This window comes from Phaenicophaeus curvirostris, chromosome 10 (assembly GCF_032191515.1).
Source record: "Phaenicophaeus curvirostris isolate KB17595 chromosome 10, BPBGC_Pcur_1.0, whole genome shotgun sequence".
NCBI lineage: Eukaryota > Metazoa > Chordata > Aves > Cuculiformes > Cuculidae > Phaenicophaeus > Phaenicophaeus curvirostris.
This window is the reverse complement of record NC_091401.1, coordinates 21,302,564-21,325,578: the sequence shown is the minus strand read 5'-3', so window position 1 is coordinate 21,325,578 and position 23,015 is coordinate 21,302,564. Positions and strand designations below refer to the sequence as shown.

At 40.0% G+C, this 23,015-nt stretch overlaps 2 protein-coding genes across 4 annotated transcripts in view; one reads left to right on the top strand and one right to left on the bottom strand.

Annotated features, from left to right (window-relative positions):
• Positions 1 to 1,604: 1,604 nt before the first annotated feature.
• PDCD10 (programmed cell death 10) lies at positions 1,605 to 14,132 on the bottom strand. 3 transcript variants are annotated; one of them, XM_069864483.1, is made up of 8 exons: positions 14,046 to 14,132; positions 7,411 to 7,631; positions 6,731 to 6,784; positions 5,286 to 5,403; positions 4,516 to 4,642; positions 4,067 to 4,145; positions 3,736 to 3,818; positions 1,605 to 2,089 (listed from the first exon to the last, which is right to left on the bottom strand). In XM_069864483.1, exons 2-8 carry the CDS (start codon positions 7,504 to 7,506, stop codon positions 2,008 to 2,010), a joined length of 639 nt encoding a protein of 212 aa, XP_069720584.1. In that variant the 5' UTR covers positions 7,507 to 7,631; positions 14,046 to 14,132; the 3' UTR covers positions 1,605 to 2,007. The 3 variants fall into 3 exon arrangements, with proteins under 3 accessions (XP_069720584.1, XP_069720586.1, XP_069720585.1); XM_069864485.1 differs by lacking the exon at positions 14,046 to 14,132 and adding an exon at positions 13,859 to 13,958 and having other exon boundaries at positions 7,411 to 7,625; XM_069864484.1 differs by lacking the exon at positions 14,046 to 14,132 and adding an exon at positions 13,859 to 13,943.
• A 182-nt stretch (positions 14,133 to 14,314) lies between these two features.
• The window catches only part of LOC138724959 (neuroserpin), a 49,010-nt gene continuing 40,309 nt past the window's right edge, over positions 14,315 to 23,015 (top strand). Inside the window, exon 1 of the mRNA XM_069865400.1 lies at positions 14,315 to 14,419. The gene's annotated coding sequence lies outside the window, so the exon portion shown is untranslated. The remainder of the gene's footprint in view (positions 14,420 to 23,015) is intronic.

Here is a 23,015-nt window from a genome sequence, read left to right as displayed (position 1 = left end):
TCTAACCCAAGCTTTCATGTCCCTCCTTACAGTCACTGGTGCAGTCTCCCAAGTACAAAACACACTTCTTAAGATAAATGAAGCATCACAAACTCTAGGTGCCTTTCCCTTTCTTCTAACTAATTAGTTTTCGTTAAATCCCTTGGTACTACAACTTGAGTTAACATCATCTGCAAAACAGACTTCTCAACCTTTTTACTTACAACATTCAAAAGATGCAATTTAAATATTACTCTAAATTAGTCAGGCCACCTCCTTTGTGACTGCTAACATTGCTTCTCTTCTACCACTTCCCAAGAAATGGCAGTTTAGCATGCCAAGCTTTAATAACTAACAAGAAATTTTAACTATAAATTGTAGATGCATCCCTTGACTTGCTCGTAAACACAAAAAGCCACTGTCAAGGAAAAACAGCCTGAACAGCAAGCTTTAAGGGCCATGTCCCATTTTAAGCTTCTGTAACCAAGAAATTCACAATGGACACTACCAAGATCTCACTTTTACTTAACACTCTCCTTCACATTGCTGTATTTGACTATAGTCTGTGTTTTCATCAAGGAAACATTTCCATGCACAGATATATGGCAGAACATCCGGTGCTATTTTGGAGGGCTGCAGATATCATTTTCCCCTTAAGCAGAACACCAAATCTGAAGATCCAGCTACTGGACTCTGGATAAGGCACTTGCCCCATGTGTGTAATACAGCACCCAGTCAGCATGCAAGGAAAGTCTGGCTGTACCTGTTCATCATTTATACCTAAAGAAGGAATACATCTGTAGCAGTTGTGCTCTTTCAGTCTGAAGTGATGCTCCTGCAACAGCCTGTGCAGCTTTATCAACTGCATTCTTCCCTAAACTTACTAGTTATGGCCATGTAAATATATTGAAGACTTGTTTATTCTATGATAATTCTATTTCAAAATAAACTCAAGGTGCACTTCAAAGGGGCATGCAAGATATTTATCAGAAGTTTTTGTGAAATATTACCATGAAATCACAACGATAAAGTTTCAATCTGTCCATCAGCAGTTCTTAACCAGCCACCCAGACAAAATTTGTCAACTGAGGTCTCATGATTTCAGTCCCTGAAAAAAAGTTGCCTTATTGGCATGCATAGTATAGACATGACTAGTGCTACATGAAGACTTCTAGTCTCTCTATTTCTCTCTCCCCAAATGGTACCAATGTAAAACCCAGTTATCTTATGGTAAATTCATCCTTTACTGCATAGTTAGCTGCATATATTCAAAGCAATCCTCTGCTCAAAACTTCATAGTAGTTTAGGAGTAAAAAATTGTTAACTCACCACCAACAGAGATAGAGAGAAGCAGAATTTAGTTTCTATCAACAAAAAAAGCACACCTCACTTCTAGGTTTCTTTATTATTTTGCCAAAGACATTTTAATAGAATGATTCTGGTCTACTATTAGACCACAGACAAAAAAAAAAATCTCAGCTTTAAGGAAAAACCCTCATTATATACTGATTTGAACTGCCAGTAGCTTTAAGCACCCAAGTAGTTTTAATTTTTCCATTTAATGAATGTTCTGCAGTTCTAAAAAGATGAGTTATGCATTGTTGTTCACATACAAAAAGACAGTCTAACAGATGTAAACTATTTATTGAATATTTGCCACCAATATTGTTAAATACATAATTCTGCAGTTTTCCGCTTTCAAGTTAAAATGTCAGAAACAGAACACCAAATATTTACAATTCTTATAAGGAATGTTACATAATGACACATTAAGGCGTAAATTCTTTTGGCTTATAATTCTGAAAAGAATGATAATAGCAAAAAGTGATGCAAAATCTTCATTGTGAGATTATGATTAAGCTACAATGTTTTACAAAAATATGGTGTAAGATGGCAATAATCCCATTCAAAATCCTGCATTAGGCCCCTCAAGAGGGGCTGATAATTTATACAGTCAAAACTTTAAAATTTACATATAAAGGTACCCTATCCACCATTGAAAAGTACAACTCTCAACATATACAGTTTTCAGGCCACAGTTTTGAAGGTCTGGAGTATCAAGTTGGTTTGATGAATTAGTCGGTTGGCACTTATGAACACATTTATTGCCCTGTTAAAAGAGAAAGATATTGCTTCAGACTTTTTTAGAAACATGTTAGTCAATAAATACAGCATTAAGTTTGGACAACTAAATATCTTGGCATCTGGGCTCTGCAAACTGGAAGCATCTTGATGTTTTACCATATTGTGGTATACCCGAAGCTTACTGCTGGCAAACTGATAACCTTATTTACATAGTGAATCCTATAAAGACTATGTTTATTGGCAGGAACTTAAAGACTTGGGCTCTCAATCATGACTGACATATCAATCACTTAGTTCTGGGGTAATTAGCTAACTAAGAAAGAGTGCAGAGCAGATGACCATCGAATGCCTGTTCTTTTCAGAGCTGAACATTTAATACACCGGTAATTTCAGAATTTTCAACTCTTCCCTCAAGAAATACTAAGCATGTGCACACATGGAAGTGATATACTATTTTAGGTAACTTTTTGTTAACAAAGCAGTGGGGAATCACCAAGTTTTTCAACTCTGTCATGATGCCTGTAAGTGTGACTTTGGCTTAGTGCCATTACCCTGCTCCCACCAGAAAGTATCTTATTCAACACGCAGTTCAGATTTAAACTACTTCTGATTCCACAAGGATATGAAATACATGCTTCACGTGGAACTTTTTGCAATAATGCTAATATCTAAGGCACTTAAAGCTCATGCCCACACAACATAGCACAGCAGCTTCACACACAGCTAAACAAAGCCTGTCTCATTCAGTATGGCTGGGAGGCATGCACTACACATGCAACTCTTTTCCCATTTTTTCAGTCAAGTAGTTTTCTAATCAGTTGAGACTGCTTAGACATAGTGTGAAAACTTATCTACACATGTATTCAGTAATCATAAATCTACCAATGTACAAATTTCTCATTTTGTTATCATAACCAAGTTGAGCCCGAATTTCAACAAGAGCAAAAAAAGAATGCTTTAATAGGAGCAAGGCAGTACACATAACTAGTCCCAAGACTTTTCTCTCCTTTACTAGAGCACTATTCCATGGGTGCTCTTAGTCTTTGCCAAGCTCAATAGGACTAGACATGAAAGTTAGTTCCAGCTTTAAAACAGGAACACATAGAACAGTGGCACTGTCAAAATCTGAGAGGGATACACTCATCTGAAACAGTTGCTGCAGTGAAATAAACAGGTACAGTGACCTGAAAAAAAGCCTCAGTGTGAGGGCCAAAATGTTCAAATATAAAAAGATTAATCAGCTGAGAAATTCCAAATACTGCAAAACATTATAAGGAGTTATGAAGAAAATAGTGCACAGATGTTTAATGTTTGCAAATGATATTTCAAATAAGCAGATTACCTTTTTTTTTCAATAAAGCATTCGTCATTTTTTTGTTCTTGCATTTACTGAAAAAACCCCACACAAGGTCATGAAATATATACAAATTCAAAGCTAAAACTGCATATGGGTGTTGTACGGTGGTGCATTTAATAGACTAATTTTTCCTTAAAGGCTTTACAAAAGGAATAAAAGCATTTTAAAGTAGCTATGGTCTGAGAACACAGGAGAGGAAAAAATTAGGTGAGTCCTGAAGAAGGTAGCTTATGCCCAAAAGCTTGTCTTGTTTTCCCCTGTTGGTCAACAAGATCTTAACATTATTCAAAATGTTATTACAAAAACATACTTACTTTCCATCTTTAAAATAGGTTTTCAGAGTATCACTGAAACTTTTGGAGTATTTTACAAACTCTTTCTTTTGGTGCTCAAGTGCCTATGAAACAAAAACACCAGGAGCAGAGTCTTAATGCACATATTGTTTCATACAGTCAGAATCCTGATTTTTCTTAACAGACACACAGAGAAATTGCCCTCTTTCTATACAGCTGCTGAGACCTACCATACAACAATCTTGTTGTTAAACTATCGTGTCATGGACCTGTTGAGCTCTTCTATTCACCCAAGGAAAGGCTTCCTCTTATACTATTAAAAACAGGGTATAAAATGAGTTATCACACATACCCGCCGGTTCTGGTATTGGTATTTCTTGAAGACGTTATTTACTGTGTCAAGAAGTTCCTTTATTGCACTCGCGATGTCCCTATTTGGCAATAAAAAGATACCTTAAGTTATCCTACTCAAATGTTGGAATTTAATTCCATACTAGTAGTTAAAAACTTCTTAAAACAATCTCTACAGAACACGTATCAGACAGCATGTAGCAAGAACACATGCAAAGAGCTAGACTAGTGACACAGGAATTTAAGCTAGAAATCAGAAAGTTGAGTCTGATCAAGTAACATGGAACACTCATTTAATACCCTCAACACTGTTCACTCACTTGTAAGGACCAGGCTCCTTTCCAATGGGAACACAGTGCTGCTAGCATCTCTTACAGCATTCGAGTATTCAGATTTAAATACAAAGCTGGACCTCTCAATATGAAGAAAAATACATAATACAGTACTTACTTGATTGTCTGAAGAAACCTCACTCTGTCATTGATCTCATCAGGAATCTTACTAAGAATCTGTTTAAGTGCTCGTGCCTTTTCATTAAGATCTTGGAATTCTGGTTCTGGTCTTTCAATCATATACTCTAACAAGAAGAACATATTAAAAAAATACCATTAGTTTCCCCTCGAGTATCTAGTGACAGCTAAAATCACTACTTCATAAAACACAGCAGTATTACCATATTATATTTGAAGGTTAACAACAACAAAAATAGCCATGACCAGAAAACTGCAGTGAATATGCTCTGCATAAACACAGTGCAATAATAACCTCTATCATCACAAGTTGGAAAAAGAACCCATCTTACTTTAAGTGAGACACAGAAGACACCACACTAATGCAGCATTAAAATAAAGCCTGCTGTGTAGCCCCCTTTTCTGACAGTGTAACTACTGCTTTTAAGTTCAAGCCATGGAAAGGAATCTCAATATTATACTCCACATACGTCTTTTTCTTTTTGTTAGTAGTGCAAAAGGTGAACGATGCACCCCCATAAACAGTTCTAAACATTCCTTTTGTTTCTTTCTCTTATTAGTCAAGTGTGTTTCTTAAGGAAATTTAACTTCTCTGAAAGAGGTATTCAGAAAATACAAGTATTCTTCCACCACGCTGAAAACAAAATCTATCAAGAAACAAATAACCTCTTCTGAAAACAGATACGGATAAATGCATCTTCCTAGTTAAATGCAATGAAAAATACACTTATTCATCATAAGAGATATTACCTTCTACATCATCAGCTGCCATACGCAGAAGAGACTCTGTGAAGTTCACATCCACACTTTTTTTCTCCAAAATTTTCATAATGATGTCCTGTGTAAGACCTGGATTTTCTTTTTCAGCCTGTATGGCAAGGAAAATCTTTATTCTTAAATATGCAAGATCTGTATATTGCAATCACAACGGCAGATTTCATACAATTTGCTTCATATGCTGCAGGAGATCGTCAGAAACATTAAAAGTCTAAAGGCTTTAAACTATCAAGATTACATTGAAAAACATTCTTCCACTACAACATACATTTTTCTTGGATCAATTCTGTATAAACAATTTTTCCAATAAGACTTTCCTCTCACTTCAATTTGAATAAGAAACTTCTCTGTGAAATTCTATATTCTATTTCCATAAACACTAAGCTTTGAGACAAAGATATTGTATCCATTGGGATTTAATTCACCCAAACACAGGTGCTACTCCCCCATCTTCCACATGACATTTTACAAATGTGCCTCTTCTGAATCATATCATACGCTAAAACATCAACTTGAAACTGCTTTTTTCAGAAAAAAAACCTTTTTATTGACGACATACCTAAATAAACCCAAGCTAAACTGACACTGGAAGTATTCACACTACCTGTGCTGCTATCAAAAAATAATGCTGTGTTGAATGAGGATGTATGGGTTTTTTAAGCTAGTGCTACCATTTCCACCCATACCTCAGTATTTGCATTATCTGCTTTCAGCTTCACTCCTTACCACTAGTGCTAAAAACATTTAACTTGTAAGAGCTCTAGTTAAAACTTAAATCTAAGTGTACATAGACAGTTTTAAGTGTATAAACAGAGAAGTATTACATAGTTGCATAGCTCAAATGTTATGATATGTCACGACTACACTCATTTTTATTTAAGGAATTTCAACAGATCACCACTTCAATAATAAAGGAATAGCTGTATTTTCATTCTTTAGGAATATAATAAAAGAGGGAAAAGAATCTTTGTTCCATTCACTGTTGGATGCAGATACAAGCAGTGAACTTATCCTCACCCATAAAATAATCCCATTACAATTCTTTGTAAATCATTTTCTATGTCTGCTACATGCCTATTTCTCATAAGCACCTATTCTACATAATCTCGCCACACTTAGATTAAGTTTGTTACCTTCACTGACTGATTCCTCATGTAAGCCTTTGTACTACAGGGCCATGACAAAATTCTGCTTGTTTAAAATTGCTCAATATGCTTGTATAACTCATATTTGCACTTGTAAAATTTGCAGACATCTCGAACTGACAGTCTACACTATTGTCCACTTTATTTTGTCATTTTTTGACTATTGCATCAAGGATGCAGTCTTCAAAAACACAATAAGACAGCTGATTTTTTTAGCTTCATTATTTAGAGTTTACCTTTTAAATAATCATTCTGCAATATGTTACTTCTCACCTTAATAAAAGCTGCTCTCAGCGTCTGAGCCGCAGATAGATTTACTCTTTCTAGCTGCAATAAAAGTTTAGAGTTATTAGCAATTCTAATGTTACCAGAACAAACCAAGTACTCATGCCTTGCCTTACACAGCATAATGAATAAGTGAACTGACAGAAGCATTCAAATTACTGGTCTCAAAAAGTTAAGTGAGAGATACTATAAAATTTGATCCCAAAGAAAAGATTCCCACCCCAACAAAACATTTGTCATATTTGTCATACATCACATATTTTGTATGTATCCAGCTAACAGAAGTCTGACAGAAGCTTCTGAAAATCTCTTGATATCTGAGAATCTCTTGATATCCTATTCAATTATAGCCAACAGCAGTAAAATTAAAATGTATCAAGCTGTTTACTGGTACATGTTCAGTTGTTACGTTCCTTCATGCCATAGAATGCAGGACCTAAAAGTTTCATGAAAATCCCCTGTAAATGTTAAGAAAAAAGAACAGGGCCAAGACAACTACCAGTCTGACAAACATGAAATTGTATGCATGGGAAGAAGGGTAAAACAATGCATAGAAAGAAGACTGTGTTAGACACAAAGCTTCCCAGTCAAGACGAGCAACCTGTCACTGCGACCACAATTTCCAATATAACAGGGACTGTTATGTTCTAAAACAAAATGCAGCTTACCTCATTAAAGACAGGGTACATAACAGCATAAAGGGGCATGGAAACCATAGAAGTGGTCTCTGCTTCATTCTTCATCTCTTCCATTGTCATCCTCATTCAAAGACCCACTTCTCAAGGAAAACACTATAGAAGCAAAAAACTCCTCATTCACCGAAATGTTTCTTCTTTTTCCTCGTTGTGCAAGAATACTTGAAGAACTTGAAAAATATATTGTCCTTAGGCTGTGTGAGAGAAGAGCAAAAACACAAATACAATTATGAATGCTCACAACTGGCAGGCTCTAAAAACAAAAAGGCACAGAACAACACAGGTTCGTTACTGCCTAGAAACTAGGAATTACTTATGATATGACTTGAGTAAACATGGAAGGACTACTTCATGTAACTTGGAAACACTAACTGAAATCTAGTAAGTGAATAGGTACTTTAGAGAGCAAGATACTACCAAAAATGTCTTAAAGTTCTTACAGAATTAATTTTTCTTGAAAGACAGGATTTTACTTGATACGTATTACAAAAATCTTGCCACCACTTGTAAGCAGTAGCATCAGACTCCTGACAATTTACACATATGAAAGGCTTGAAACGTATTACATGCTGTAAGCCCCAAACGCATACAGATGCATTGTGACAATTAACAGTAAGACTACCTATAAATACTCCATGTTTTCACATATGCATCAAGCTGTGATTCTGCTGGAGATCAGTGCCTACTTTCTACCCACTTGAATTCCAAACACTACATCGTTGTTTTTATACAAGCAAAAGTCTTAAGTCATGTTTCCGCTCAGGGTGTGTCCATAACTATGTTAACTCAATGGAAAATTATTGTTCCAGCAACTGAACCCAGGTTTTGGAAGTTCTCCACCCAGTCCAGCTCATCATATCCAACATGGAGCGACCATTGCTCAGACCCAGAAATTATGTGGAAAACAAAAAAACTCACCCCACAGTTCATAAGAAGTCTTTGTTATAGGCTGCTATATTTTCTGTTCATCAGATTCTTTTAAAATATTTTCTATAAAATAATTGAGCTTAAAGACTTTAAGTCCAAGTTAGAAATAAAGATACACAGAAAGAGATTAAGTGTTTTAATTTTTAATTTGCTGGGAGTATTTAATGCACCTGAGGGATTTTTTTCTCCTAACAAGCTTCAGACATTGGGCATTTGTATGGCTTTGTATTGATTTTATTGATATTTTATTAAGACCTTAAAAGTAAAATTTTTAAGAAATAGTAGAAGCAACTACTGTAATCGATGTCACTTTCCTATCGTTTGAACAGGTTAAAAAATGCCAAGATTTTTTTTCAAGCTATATTGCACATTATACTCTGCACTGGCTAAAAATCTTCAGGCTATTTATATAGAACAGATATTATTTTTTCGCCCAGAGCAGGTATATTGTAGTTTAGCTAAAATTATACAAGTGAAAAGCACAGAGAATTCTGATGACTACAAATACCGCGCATGCCTCATCTGAGTATGAGATTAGGCAGCATGAATATACCCAAAAATGAAAAAACAAGTGAAGAAGTCACACTACAGAAACGGCCAACAGCTCAAACATGATTTGAAGAAAAATTAAACATGACTACTGTAAGAAGCAACAGCTCTTTATAGAAGTCTTTTGACATGGACTAATCAGTGCAACAACTCATCTTTGTTCCCCTTACTGTTCCAGCCCTTCAACACGACACATATAAGCAGATTCCAACAGCCACTGCACAGAATCCTGAGACTTCAAGAAGGGGTCTGTATGGATATGTCCACGTGGGTGAAATTGCAAAAATCACAATTCTGACATTTTCTTCACCTATCATAGGTATTTTACAGCTGTCAAGAATATGGAAGATACAAATATTTGTCATTCCTCAAGAAGTTCAATATCTTTTAAAACTTGTTTCAGAGCTACATAAATTCATGCAAACTCTACTCACATGGTGGGGGGGGAGGAAACTTGTCTGAACAAGTTTTCACCCACAACTGCAAGCAGAAGCCATTCCATTTATGATACATGCATATTCCCTGCACTAAAGACTCTAACATGTAAAGGGCAGCACGGATGGAGAGCCGTTTGTTTTTCTGATAGTTCTGTGTCTCTGAAAATTCAGTAAAGATATATACTCTTGCAAAATACTACACTAGCAAGCACCACTGAAGACAGTATTTATGGATTAATTTACTGCAAGTTTTTAATCTAGAGTATTGTATTCTCAACAAAATAAGTTTTTAAAACAGTTAAATCAGGTCATCGAACACAGTTCTAGTCTATGAAAAAGATTTTTTGATCATAGGAAGAAGGGCAAAAAAAGACAAAATAACCATTAGATATAATTACTTTGTTTTTATGAGTTAGCAGTATCCACAAAGGAAAGGAAATACTAACTGAAATGATGGATTTTTATGATTATGAAAAGCTATTACACTGTGGACTACAAAGAACTCATTTTCTCCTGAGTAGTTATAAGCTATTGTTACTAATCCACAGCACAGTTAAACCCCCCATATAAAAACAATTATACACCATCTATTACCTCTTTACCAGACACTGACACTCTTCAAACAAACAACAAGTCCTTGGATTTATACTAACACAAAGGATAGAAGTGTTGTGACTGAAGAGAAAGAGCTGGATTTAAATATACATGCACATGACAAATACATAAGTACATCAAATACTTTTGTTGCCATCATAAGAAATATATATAATGATATATCGCACTCGTCGTTCAGAACTCCAAAGTTCTCTTATTTTCCAGAGGATACAACACTGGGAAGCATCATGCTGCCATGCAAGTACCTGACTGCTAACACTGCCACACAATTTGTCCTTGCAGCTAAAGATGAACTTCTTTACATCTTTCAGATAAAACTTGGATGTGCCACAGTCTTTGCTAGTCTTGAATACAGCGATAAAACTTTTCACAAAAACATCCCACATCTATTAGCATTTAGCTGCACTAAACCACACACAAATACCTTTGAAGTATGAATCCTTTTTATGGGCCAAATTCCCACGAAAACTGAAGTTTCTGTCCTATTATTTAGGTAAATTATTAGAAAGTCCACTGGCCTTCAAAATGGTCCAAAAAAAGCCCAAGTTTAACGTACATTCTCATACAGCAACTAGGAGCTTTCAGTGTTTCCTCTAGTGTGTGATCAAAAGCAGCCACCTGCATAGCTGCCAAGTTTTATGGCAGCACTGTCTTCTAAAAGCTTAACTTCAGTTCACTACAATCTTAAAGAAGTCTTATTTGGGATGAGTTTATCCTAGTTTCACCTGCCAATTGTTGTTTTTACACACCCCACCCCCCACCCCCAAAAAAATGGAATAAGATTCCATGAGAAGGTGATTCATTAGAACAGCATAACATAGCCACATGCTTTAGAAAATCCTGGCAAATTGCTGTAAGATGCAAAAACTCAGCTGGCAAACTTGTTAATCGGTCTGAGGGGAAGAAAACAAGGATATAGTAGGATACACTGTCTGGAATAGACAGACTGCCAAATTTTAACCTGCGTGTAAACCTGATCATCTTCGTTATAGCGATCCCACAGGTTCAAATCAGTATACACATAACTAGAAGTCACGCTTCACGCTACATAATCAGATGAAATCAACCATCAGAGAGAATGTACAGAATGATATAGGGAATTTAAAGAGAATCTAAATTTGAGAACTGTTAAGGCGCCAGCTAATACAATACTGCTGCTCAGACTTAAACCATCAAGCACATCAAGCTGTATGCCAACACATGTCAATATGTGTACTACAAAAATAGTATAGCATATTCTATACTAACATGGCATATACATTTTCACTGTCAGTACAAATCTTATATCCTAACCTTTAACTTCTAACACTAACATTATCCCAACTATTCAGCATACATAGAGAGAACCGGTACATTTTAGATAAGGAAGGATTCTTTGACAGACCTATTCTCTCATATCCATCCAATGACATTTTAAATTGTTCAACTAAAGCGTAAACAGGAAAAAAACCACACTTCGCAAAATGTACAACTATTGCTGGCAGTATCTAAGGTGATAATCTGCTTTCTCTAATCTGTGTCCTTTACTGACAGACTTTTGGTCATGCACTAAAAATCAAGTAGCAGAACTGAAGAGCTACTTAGTAAGAATATAGACATAAGAGACTAAGTGATCTTCCCCAAATCCACACCTGCCCATTGGCCGGTGTGAAAACAAGCAAGGTATCCATGAAAAGAAAGCTGTTCGTTTAACACTACCTTTTGATACAGTGTTTAGAGAAGCCAGCACAGCCTCATGACTACAGCTTTTGAAGAGTTTTAAAACAGAAAAATTAGGTATCAGTTGGCAAGATTTCAGTCTTCAGTAGAACTATCTATACACTGATGATGTTTTCCCTTCTCCAGGCTCCATCTACCATAGATATGGAAAATCTTTAGCCACCTAGACACTGATACTCTTTTTCAGAAAAGTACTGAATAGGAACAAGGCCTGAGGCAATGATCTGCCAGAATGATTATTTCAATAGATGGTTTCAGGCAAAAATTACAGCCCTTTCCTTCTAGGAAAGGCTATCCTTACTGACAAGAAGTTCTGTGACACTTTTTGCAGTGAGGACACAAAAGTAGGTTTCACCTTTAACCCGACCTGAGACTCCTGAGTTACTAGGAAAACTAATTTAAGTTGAGGAAGAAAGACTAGAGGAAAGGAATTAACAGCATGAACTCTATCCTGAACTTAGCGGCAAAAACTGGCTTCTGTTTGTAGAACCAATGTGCATGGGAGGAGAGAGTTTAGGTAATTTACTAATCAGTTTCATAATTCACAGAAGAAGCAAAAAATTGCAGCGTATGCTCTTTTAACTTAATGCACACCCCCAACACAGCTTGGTTAGCCATGTTTCCCTTATTACTGGTCACTTAAAAGAAATCAAAACCCTACACTCCTTTTCCTAGTCAGATTGTACCTTACATGCCAGCACTATATTTCAAGTACAGACTGTAATTATTTCCCGTTCTATAACTCAGACTATATGGAATCAAGCATAAAGGCTCCATGCTGAAGATACAAAACTACTTTCTTTTTGAAGCTGAGGTGACTTTGGGACAGTATAGTTTAACTCATTGGAACAGGCATATAGATCAACTCCAATGGTAACAAACTCTGTATTTTAAAATCAGTAAAGATAACAAGAAACTTTAAAAAGGTACTCTACTGTACTGATTCCATATCCCTCTAAATTTTACACCCAGCAGTTTCACTAAAGAGTTAACAAAAGGAATGTAATCAGAAAATAGCATTTAAATTTAGAAGTATCTTTAAACATCTCTTGCTAGAACAGACAGGCAGTTTTCAAACATCTCCACACACATAATAGCCACTTACAGCTGAGTTCACTCTTGCAAACCTTTTTGTTATTGTAAGAACAATCTGTATGACTAATTCAGAAATCACACAAACTGCAATAAACCCGAGATGTCTATTTTTAGAATTGTATCAACTTAAAAAAAAAAAACAACAACAAACAAAATCCAAGCCTACTCTTAAGTGAGGCTTACGATCAGTTCATGTTCTTCTGCAATACTGAACTTCAAAATGGAAGTGATTTAGTCTGTCTTAATACTCCCAGCTTTTGTCCCTGAATACTAAATTACACTAGTTGACAACATTAGAATTATTTTACAGTATAACTGAAAAAGGCCACGGTTCTTAGCACATGTAATCAAAATGTGTCCCTGCTTCTCTTTCAAGTTCTTTTTAAGCACGTGAAAGTAGAGCTGTTACTCTAGCAAACGCTAATAGGCCAGACACAGTTTCAAGCACACAAACACATTCTGACAAATCCACAAACACCAGAGGGCAATTAGGTCCACCGGTAAGAGCAGCACAAACCAGGCCAAAGCCTTCAGCCACCAACCTGTGCCCCAGAACGTGTAAACTACAGGCAAGGCACCACAAATTCACCAGCTAAGTGAGAAGCTCAAAGGGACTCCAAGTCTCCCCGGGGTCAGAGAGCAGGGCCCGGCCCAGGCTCTCCACTGTCCCTGCCCGGAACCTCGCTCCCCGCGGCGGCCAGGAAGGCACCGGGACGCCCGGCTCTCCACCCGCCTGGCAGGCGCTGCCGGCGGCCGCCTGACAGCTCCGCTCCCACCTCGGGCCGAGCTAAAAATAACGCGCAGCGCCAAGCCTGCGCTGCCCGGGCCCGGCGTCCTCCCGTCACCCTGCACCCCCCTCGGCGGGCCCAGGGGCCGCGGACCGGGCCCCCCCGCCCCGCCTAGGGCTGAGGCCTCCAGCCAGGGCACCTAAAGCCGGGAGGGCCTAGAACCCCCCGCCCCGCCGCGCCCCCACCATGAGGCGAGAGGAAACGGGTCCCACGCCCAGCGGGGCCAGTCCCTCTCCCCGAGAAAAGGAGAAGAAGAGGCAACCCTTCGGCGAGGGCCGAGGCCGCGCTCACCTGAAGCAGGACCTACCGCCGGGCCCCGATGCTGGAAGGAGTTTTACGCTCCTAAGGCGGCGCAGCCCCGAAGGGCGAGCCAGGCCCTACGCAAACACACTAACTGTGCGTCGTCGTCGCGTCCCCCCCCCCGCCCCTTCTAAACGCGCCGAGGGGAGAAGGGCGGCGGCAGAACACGGCACCTCACCTCCCCCCCGCTCTCCCGTGGGCTCCGCCGCCCCGCCGGAAGCGCCCGCGAGGAGGAAGCGTCCGCCGCTGTTAGCACACACCAGGCGTTGCCCGGAACTCACCGGCGGCCGCGCGGGCCCCTGGGGTTTGTAGTCCGCGCGCCCCCTTCCACCCCGGCCGCGACTCCAAGTCCCACAGTGCCGCGCGGCGCGGGGGCAGGCGGGGCCGAGGAGCCGCGAGCGCCCAATGGGAGCGCGGGGCGGGGCGGCGCGGCGGGACTAGCCCGGCGGCGGCGGCGGGGGAGCCGCACACCCGCGGCGGAGCCAGCTCGTCCCCGCGCGCCTGGGCGGGGCTCCCGAAGCGGAGACAGAGCTTCCTAGCGCTCCGGTCACGGTACGTGTGTGCGGGGAGCGGGAGGGTGAGGGCGGTCCCTCCGCCCCACCCCGGGCTGGGGCTGCCGCCGCGCCCCGTTAGCGCCCGCGGGGGAGAGGGGCTGCGCCCGTCGGGGAAGGGGGACAGAGAGGGAGAAGGAAAAGGGGAAGGGGAGACAGGGAGTAAGGGGGAAGGAAAGGGGAAGGGGAGACAGGGAGTAAGGGGGAAGGAAAGGGGAAGGGGAGACAGGGAGTAAGGGGGAAGGAAAGGGGAAGGGGAGACAGGGAGTAAGGGGGAAGGAAAGGGGAAGGGGAGACAGGGAGTAAGGGGGAAGGAAAGGGGAAGGGGAGACAGGGAGTAAGGGGGAAGGAGGAAGGGAAAGAGGAAGAGAAAGAGAAAGGACTGCGCCCGTCAGGGAAGGGGGAAAGCGGGAGGGAGGAAGGGATAAAGGGAGAAGGAAAAGGGAAGGAAGATAGGGGAAAGAAGGAAGGGAAGGGGGAAAGAGGAAGGGAAAGGACTGCGCCTCTCGGGGAAGGGAGAAAAGGAAAGGGGGAAGTGGGATGCGCCCGTCAGGGAAGGGGGAAAGGGAAAGGAAAGCGGGTGGGGATGAGCCCTTGGGGAGAGAGGAACAGGGAAAAGGAGAGGGGAAAAAGGGAGGGAATAGGGAAAGGGGAAGGGGTTGCTCCCGTCGGGGAAGAGGGGAAAGGGGAAGGGAGGGGGCTGCACCTCTCGGGGAAGGGAAAAAAGAAAGGGGAAGAGGCTGCGCTTGTCAGGAGAGGAGGGGATGGGGCTGTGCCCGTCGAGGGAGAGGGAAGGGGACCGGGGGTGGTGCGCCCGCCCGCCGGGAAAGGGACTGGGAGGGTGGGCGGGGACGGCTTGTTTGGAACCGGGCGGCTTCCCCGCCGGTAGCAGAACTGAAGAGCGGGGGTAGCCGAACGCCCTCAAATTCCCTGTCGCCTCGCGTCTCCTGTCCGCCAGGAGCGGGTGGGAGGAAGCGACTCAGCCCCGACAGCGTGTTCTGAGCCGAGGCTGGGAGCGCTGTGGCGGCGGGGCTGAGCCCCCCCTTCCCTTCCCCCCCCCCCCCCCCCCCCCCCCCCCGGTGCCGGGAGCGGGGTCTGGGGGTTCCCGGCATCACCCGGCTGGGGCTGCGCTGCTGCAGCCCTTTCGAGGGGCTCCTCTGGTGTCTGGCACTCGGGTTCTGCCGGTTTGTTCTGCGCTCTGCAGGCTGTATCCCAAGTATTTTGTCTTTGGGCTATTAAAAAAACCTACGTCAACTTGTGTAGTTGTGTTACTGAATGGTTTTTTTTGTATTTAAAATTAACTCTGAAGCGCTGCTCGGTTTTGGATTTATATTTGCTTTTGCATTTCTGATGCATCAGTATGAAAACTTGCTTTTTTTTTTTTTTCCCCTTAAATACTGATGAGCATTACCTGATGCTAACAAGGCACGTGAGCTCCGGTGCAAACATGTGAGTGAGCAGATAAAATATTAACTTGTCAGACATCGGCTGTAAGTTGCTACAGTAGTGAGGTGGCAAAGTGGGAAGACTTTCGTGTCTGTCTGTGGAACAGATGGACCTTGTGCTTGCATCCATTATGTTACCGATCCCCATCACCTTTGTGTAGGTGAGCAAGAACACCAGGGGATGTGAGAAAAAAAAAAAAAACCTGGCTGGTTATGTTTCATTAGGTGTACAGAGTTTTCTTCTTCCTGCACCGCCTTGTTTTGTTTTAATCGGACCTTTGTGTGTTCTCTCATATATTAAATACTCTACACATCTTGTAATTAAAGGACTACTAAAAACTCAGAAATGTGTATGAATTGTGTATAATTAATCACCTGCTATCTCCAATTCCCTGATTCTTGTCTCATCGTGTTCTACGTGATCAGTGTTTAAGTCTGATGGAAAATGATGTTGCTTTGCTGAGTCGGGAGACATTTACCAAGGCTGAGCCAAATGCAGGTCTACAGTACTTACCCTTTCAGTGAAATTAGTATGTTTTAAAGTAAAGCTACAAAGCAGCAATCCTACTGCTGCTACCACTTAAATTAGAATATGTTATCCTCCTCCATGAAATCAGTGTACTTTTCCAGATTCTCTCTTTTCTAATAGCAGTGATGTCTTGGGCCAGTTTCATATTTTCCTATTTTTATGTGCATTGTATTTTTCAGAAATGTTGTGGCTTGGTTGAGTGTGATGAGGAATAATTGTTAAGAAGGTGATAGAGGGAGGGGGAGTGGTTGTTGGCTTTTTCTTTAGGGTTTGGTTTGTCTACAGATTTACACAGGGCAACTTGGAGTAATACAAGGTGAAGGCTTGTGGCAATGTCATTTGCTATTGAATGTGGTTAGGAGTCCCACCGTTTATCTTGACAAGACTGTCCATCCTGTGTATTCAAATTCTTAAGATGAGTTTCAGATAGAGTTTGGGGTTTTAGATTAGTTTTGATGTTGTCTCCCCATCTACCATTTCCAGTGAATTATTTGGTTGAGTGTAGGTGGAAGTATTCATGAAGCTGTTGCTCATTACTTTCATACTTATTGTTGAAACCGCACAATATCCTGTGTCCTAGTGAACGCCTTAGCTGCAGCACTGCCAGATCGAGTTGATCCAGAAATGGCCTGGGATTAATGTGCCTCTCAGCTGTTGAGTGTCTGGCTTACATCCTTGCTGGAATGTTTCTGTGCTTGTTCTTAAGACTCGGGTCTTTCGTTCCTTCCCCTTTATCTCTTCTCAGATGGGAGTGTGTATGTGTTTGTGTAGTCTGGAGGAACTCTAGGAGCACATGACTGGGAATGCCACATTGTTGTAGTAACCTTTGAAATTTATTCTGTGGATGTAAATGTCATATTTTCTTGTAGCTTAATTCAGCTTCTCATTTGATTGTGTTACAAAATGTATCAGCGAAGAGGAGTTATTGACAGTAGAATTCTTCATATCAAGGTCTAGCTACTCTTAGTTCTTTAAAGTCCTTTTCAACTGACATCTAATTCTTTCTCTCAGAATTTCAGATTTGTTATTTGGTTGCTCATCATCCATGAAGACATATTTTTTGTGTGGCTGAATGCCTTTTAAAGTAACTTCTGACAATCCATGTAATGTGTAGGCAATGTGTTATTCCGTCTTTGTAAAACACAGGCTGAATATCAATTAATGTAGAGTATGTCTGTCCTATACAGTCTTAAGGCAGTCCTTACCTTCGTTATGCTGTAAGCTCAAAATAATGTTCAAAATTAGTCCATAAAAATGGCTTTAAAAAATAATGCCTGATTATTTTATGTATGCTTGCATATCTATGACACAGTTGGTATCTCTGTTTGTCACTATAATGGGTAGATGGTGGGGAAAGTTATTTGTTTAGTTCACTGTGATTAGTGATGACTTTGGATGTTTTCTCAAATATATGAAAGACCAGAGTAGTTAAATTTGGAAATATCTTTAAAATTTTGGGGTTTAATTTGTGCCTTTTGAGTCCCATCAGTCTTGTGACTGGATAGCACTAAAGGTTGGGGAGCTTTGGGTGGAAATAATGTAATATGCATTCCTGCAGAAGGAAAGAAACACTTTCTGAATCTTGAATGACTAACTTGACAGCATAACTTGTTTTCTTTAGACTTCTTTGTAAAGTTGTGCTGGATATGATGAAGTTATCCACTTCAAGACAAAGCAGATGTGGTTCTTCAGGACATGGTTTAATAGGCATGGTAGTATTGGGCTGATGGTTGGACTTGACAGTCTTAGAGGTCTTTTCCAACCTTAATGATTCTATGATTCAAACAAACAGGAAAAAAAATCTACAATTAAATTACAAGGGTAAAGTTTTGGATTTATTGTGAGTTCAAGTGGAAACTGAAACTGTGCCATGGGGGTACACATGCAGTGGGGTTTCTAAAATACACTAAACCAAACTCTCCTTAGCTAGGAATGATCTCTCCTAATCTTGGGAGGACTTCAGTTCCTTTGCTCTTCTGGTTTTTGTTTGGGGGACTTACCCATCTGAGAAGGGAGAACTGTCATTTCCTTTCAAACTTCTCTGAACAACTTACTTAAGGCTTTGCTGTGTTTTTGGAGTTCTGACTGAGTTCTGAGAATTTTGCTCTTGACACCACAGAAAGCATATACTTTAATTGCCTTTCCAATAAGATAATATGCCCCAACACTTCCTCATTAATTGGACTTTGCATCTGGTCCTTTTTGAGCAGTGATGCTATTCCAGCCCTTGATTTTTCGGTAAAAGTTTGGAGTAAGCTGGAGAACTTGGATGTGTACTCTTCAATGTGATTTTTTTAACTGACCTTGTCATGTCAAGGTAATGTTAGGAGCAGGGGTGCTTTGCTAAAGACAGCCTGTCTGAACTCCTCACCGTCACTTAGCCACTGGAGGCTGCCTCCTGCCTTTGCAATACAGCAAAATGTCGTTTTTCAGTAACTGTTTCTATGTCTGAGATAATGTTTCCTGCCCTGGTGTTCCCCATGCATCTCAGTTAGGTAAGCTGTAGTCAGAAAGAAAATAGTTTAGAGATTTAGGACATCTTTTTTTAATTGGTACACTAAAACTGCCCTTTTCAAATGCTTTTCTTTTCACATTTAAATTAAAACAGTTCCTGGAGCATTTAATGAATGTGTACTTCATGTAGCAATCTGAGTGTTCTGAAGCAACTGATGTTTTTTTTCTCTGCTGTCTTTTTTTTTTCCCTTTTCTAAAAAATGTTTGCTCGAGTTTCTAAACTATTTAAAGATATTAATCAAAACCTAAGACAACATGAACAGCTTACTGTAATATCAAATCTTCCACTCAAGATCCTAAGGAAAAATCCCTAGTTCCCTACCCAAATTGCTGTAATTGTATGTAAAGCCTGTAGGTGAATGATAACCTTTTCATCTGCAAAGAGAAATATGAGAAGTGGGAGGAGGAGAGGGAAGCCAAATTATTTTTACTGTAAATATGTCAGTTTATTGACTTGTTAATTTCAGATTTATTCAAAAAAGCAGGAGGAAGAAACAGTAATGTCTGCCAAAAACAAAGTAATTAGTGGGAGTTGAAAGATGTCTAATGATTCTTACAAGCACTAAAGAGGAATAAATGAGTCTTTTATAAAACTGGATATGGACTTTTAAAACACTGTAGTAATTCTATTTTGCCTTTAAAAGCACGTGCACTTACATATGGTGAATAAAAATCTCTTTGTTAAAGTAACATTGTTTATTGACAGTAATGTTACAGACAACAGATTTTTTCTTATTAAAAAACACAAAAGACCAAAACCGACTCCACACTTCTAAAAGAAAAGTTCATATAATGACAAAGCTGATGCTTGAGTTGAAGATGACAAAGAGGGCTTTAGTTTAATGCTTAAAGTACACCCCCAGGTTCTAGTGTGAAAATCAAGATCTTATTTCAGAACTATATGGGCTATATACAATTTTTTTTTTCTTTTTTTTCCTTGTCGTGTGACTCTGGCAGTGAACCAGAACCCATGGACGCATCTGTTATTCCAGTTCTCTCTATCTCAGGAAGCTATTAGTGGAGGTCTGCAAATCGAGGAGCTGGGAAGAGGACAGCAGTGTCTCAGTCTCTTGCAAGAAGGCAAGCTGTTGGAAAGAACGCCCATCTCATGCTTATGCTGTAAACGTGGGAGGTGCAGACTGGAACCCTCTTAATTCAACACTGCTTTGGTCTTTGGTTGTTATGTTCTTTCTTTTCATCCTGCAGTAATGTTGACCTTAGTATCACAGATCAGGATTATGTGTAGTCTGTAACTGCTGGTAGTGAAAGTCTGAAAGGGGTGTTTTGCCTTTGCCTTTGGTCATTCCTTTGCATCGAAACTGGGCCTCCTCTTCTCTTCTGCCACCTGCTTTATGGGTCTGGCTGAATGCCCAAGCCTGACCGCAGAGATCTCCCCAGCATGGCCTCTGCTGTGTTCCTGCTGTGTCTGCATGCCAGCCTTTGCTGCTTTTAATCTCCAAGGGCCCACCACCATCTGGAAGTACCACTGCAAGGAAGTGAAACTGGATGGAGTACCAGCTGTGGCTGCCTTTTTAGAGTAAGCAGGAGTAGTTTTATTACTGCCACTGGAAACTGGCAGTAATAAATAAATAACAGGAGTCTGTGATCCCACCATCATGAGAGCTTGTTCAGAAGTGTTTGGTTGAAAGGTTTTGTTTTTCTAAGCTGGAATGACTGATGAATAGCTTCTTCCTGTGTCTCCCCCTGCTCTTTGTTTTACAAGCTCAGGTGGGTCAGGTGTGTAAAGAACATCTCTAAATACCTGTTGGGGATTCAGCAAGACACGAGGTAATAGCCTTAATAGAAGTGTGATGTCTGAGAGACAAAGCAGCCCAAAACAATGTTTGTTGTGCTTAGTAGCTCTAAGTGTTCTCCTCCTCCTTTCTGGAGACAGGTTCTGGTGTCCCATGTGCCATGCATGCCTGAATGCTCCTCCTTAATGCACTTTCCTCTGTGTGCTCCTGCCATAGAATCATTAAGGTTGGGAAAGACTTCTAAGATGGTCAAGTCCAGCCATCAGCACACCACCACCATGCCTACTAAACCGTGTCCCAAAGTGCCGCACCTACATGTTTTTGGAACACCTCTAGGTATCCTATTCCACCATTCATTCAGTAAAGAGATTTTTCTGAACAGCCAATCTTAACCTCCTCTGGTGCAATGCATGCTACAGCCATGCTTGTTCTCAGTTTCCTGGATGAGAGTGCCTTTGATTAGTCCTCCTCAGCATCTATGAGGCATAGAAAAGGTCACGGTAGCACAAAAACCTGTGTAGATTTTAGAGTTTTTCAAGACTCTACTTGCACAGAAGCTACTCGGTGTAATCTGTAGCTGACATGTTCCATCTGCTCTCCCTATCATGTGTGGAAATACTAAAGAAAGAAGGATATTAGATATATGAGGACATAAGAAAAACAAATATCAGAAAAACAAGCAGGTGTAAATGTCTAATTATGGGAGATATGGAGCAGCAGGGCATATAGGGAAGACATCTATGAAAGTGAGTAAGAAACAAATTGACTGCAAGGACGTTTATTTTGAGGGAGTGATAGGCACGAAGTGAAAAAATGCCATTGGTAATGTGAGGGAGGAAAATGTACACACAATATCAAAACACAGTACGCTTGTGAATTTGTTGTAACTGATACCATTTCTTCATACATGAATTGACAGCAAAGTACCCTTTAGCATGAAAAGGACAAGCTTTCACTCAGTCACAATGAAAATTAATATTTCGCAGCAAACACACTAGCATACCTTATATTTGAAAGGAGAAGAAAGCAACAGGAATTCAAATCTGCCTGTAGCAACTGTTACAAGGAACTGGGTCTGATACAATATCATCTTTATCTGTAGTGATAGCCCTAGGGAGGCAGATGTATGATAATATATGTTCCCACTTTTTGTCATTTCAGGATTGGTAGAGACTAATTGAACTGATGTTCACCATCCTCGCCTAATCCTTGTCCATGTAACCATCTTATCTTTGAGTTATTACTTAATTCCTTAAGAATTGCAGAGCTTTAGAAGTATCCCTAGAAATATTGCTGAAGCACCAAGAAAGCAAGGACAAAATTAAATTTTTGCTTTCAGAGGCTCTAGGATTATCCTGGAAGCTCAGAGAAAGTAACAGCAATGGATAGGATAGCTTTAAAGGAATAACTAAAAGCGCTTACTTGGTTTTAGATTATTTGGTAATGGACAAGTAATTTAATCTGTACTTAACCTGTGTTTCTCCAGCATAGAATGGAAACAGACTTTGCCTGCTCATGAAATAAAATCCAGTAATGAGTGTGAGGCATCTGAGTATTAGTATGTTAAAAGGTAAAGGTCTATTTGAATGTGATTAATACTTTTACCAACCTTAATATATCTGTGTATAAGCTGTGTAAGCAATAGGTGGCCATATCATTTATCTGGCATGGAGGTGTTTTCTGTCTTAGGGCAGCATGGTATAGATTTTGAGAGATATTAGATCATTCATTTTACTTACTCTAAGGATAAATGGTAACATTTATCATAGACTTCCCATTTTTATTTCTTTAAATCTTTAAATACAATGATTGAATAACACTTTAAAAGCTAACAATTGCAAATCCTACGTATTGTTTGAATTGTAGAGGTATATTGCGCTGCCCTGATCAAAGAAGTGTCATCAATAGACTTACAGAACACATAGATGTCATATACTTTCAAGGAGGCCATTAGAATACAGCATTCATTTAGAAAATATTTGAGATAATAACATTTCATTCAGTCCTAGAAAAATTCAATGTTGAGTTGAATTTCAGTCAAAGCTGTGAAAATACTTTATATCCTTTTGAAACAAGAAATTGTGCCATCGCTGAAGTCTTGCAAGGTTGTATATAGACAGGAAACAGTGTATTAACTTGAAATTTCCATCTTTTTTCATGCTTAAATGGAGTAGGTCTGAAGTCAGTTCATTCAGCAAAATACCAATTTGGAACGACTTTACAGAGCTCACTTGAGGCAACTTGCTCTTGCTAGTTCACTTCAAATACAGATTATTGAGCCTACTGAAGATTTTTTCATTTTACATTTTTTTTCATTTTTAAATTACCACTTACTTTATTTTCTTACATTTTACC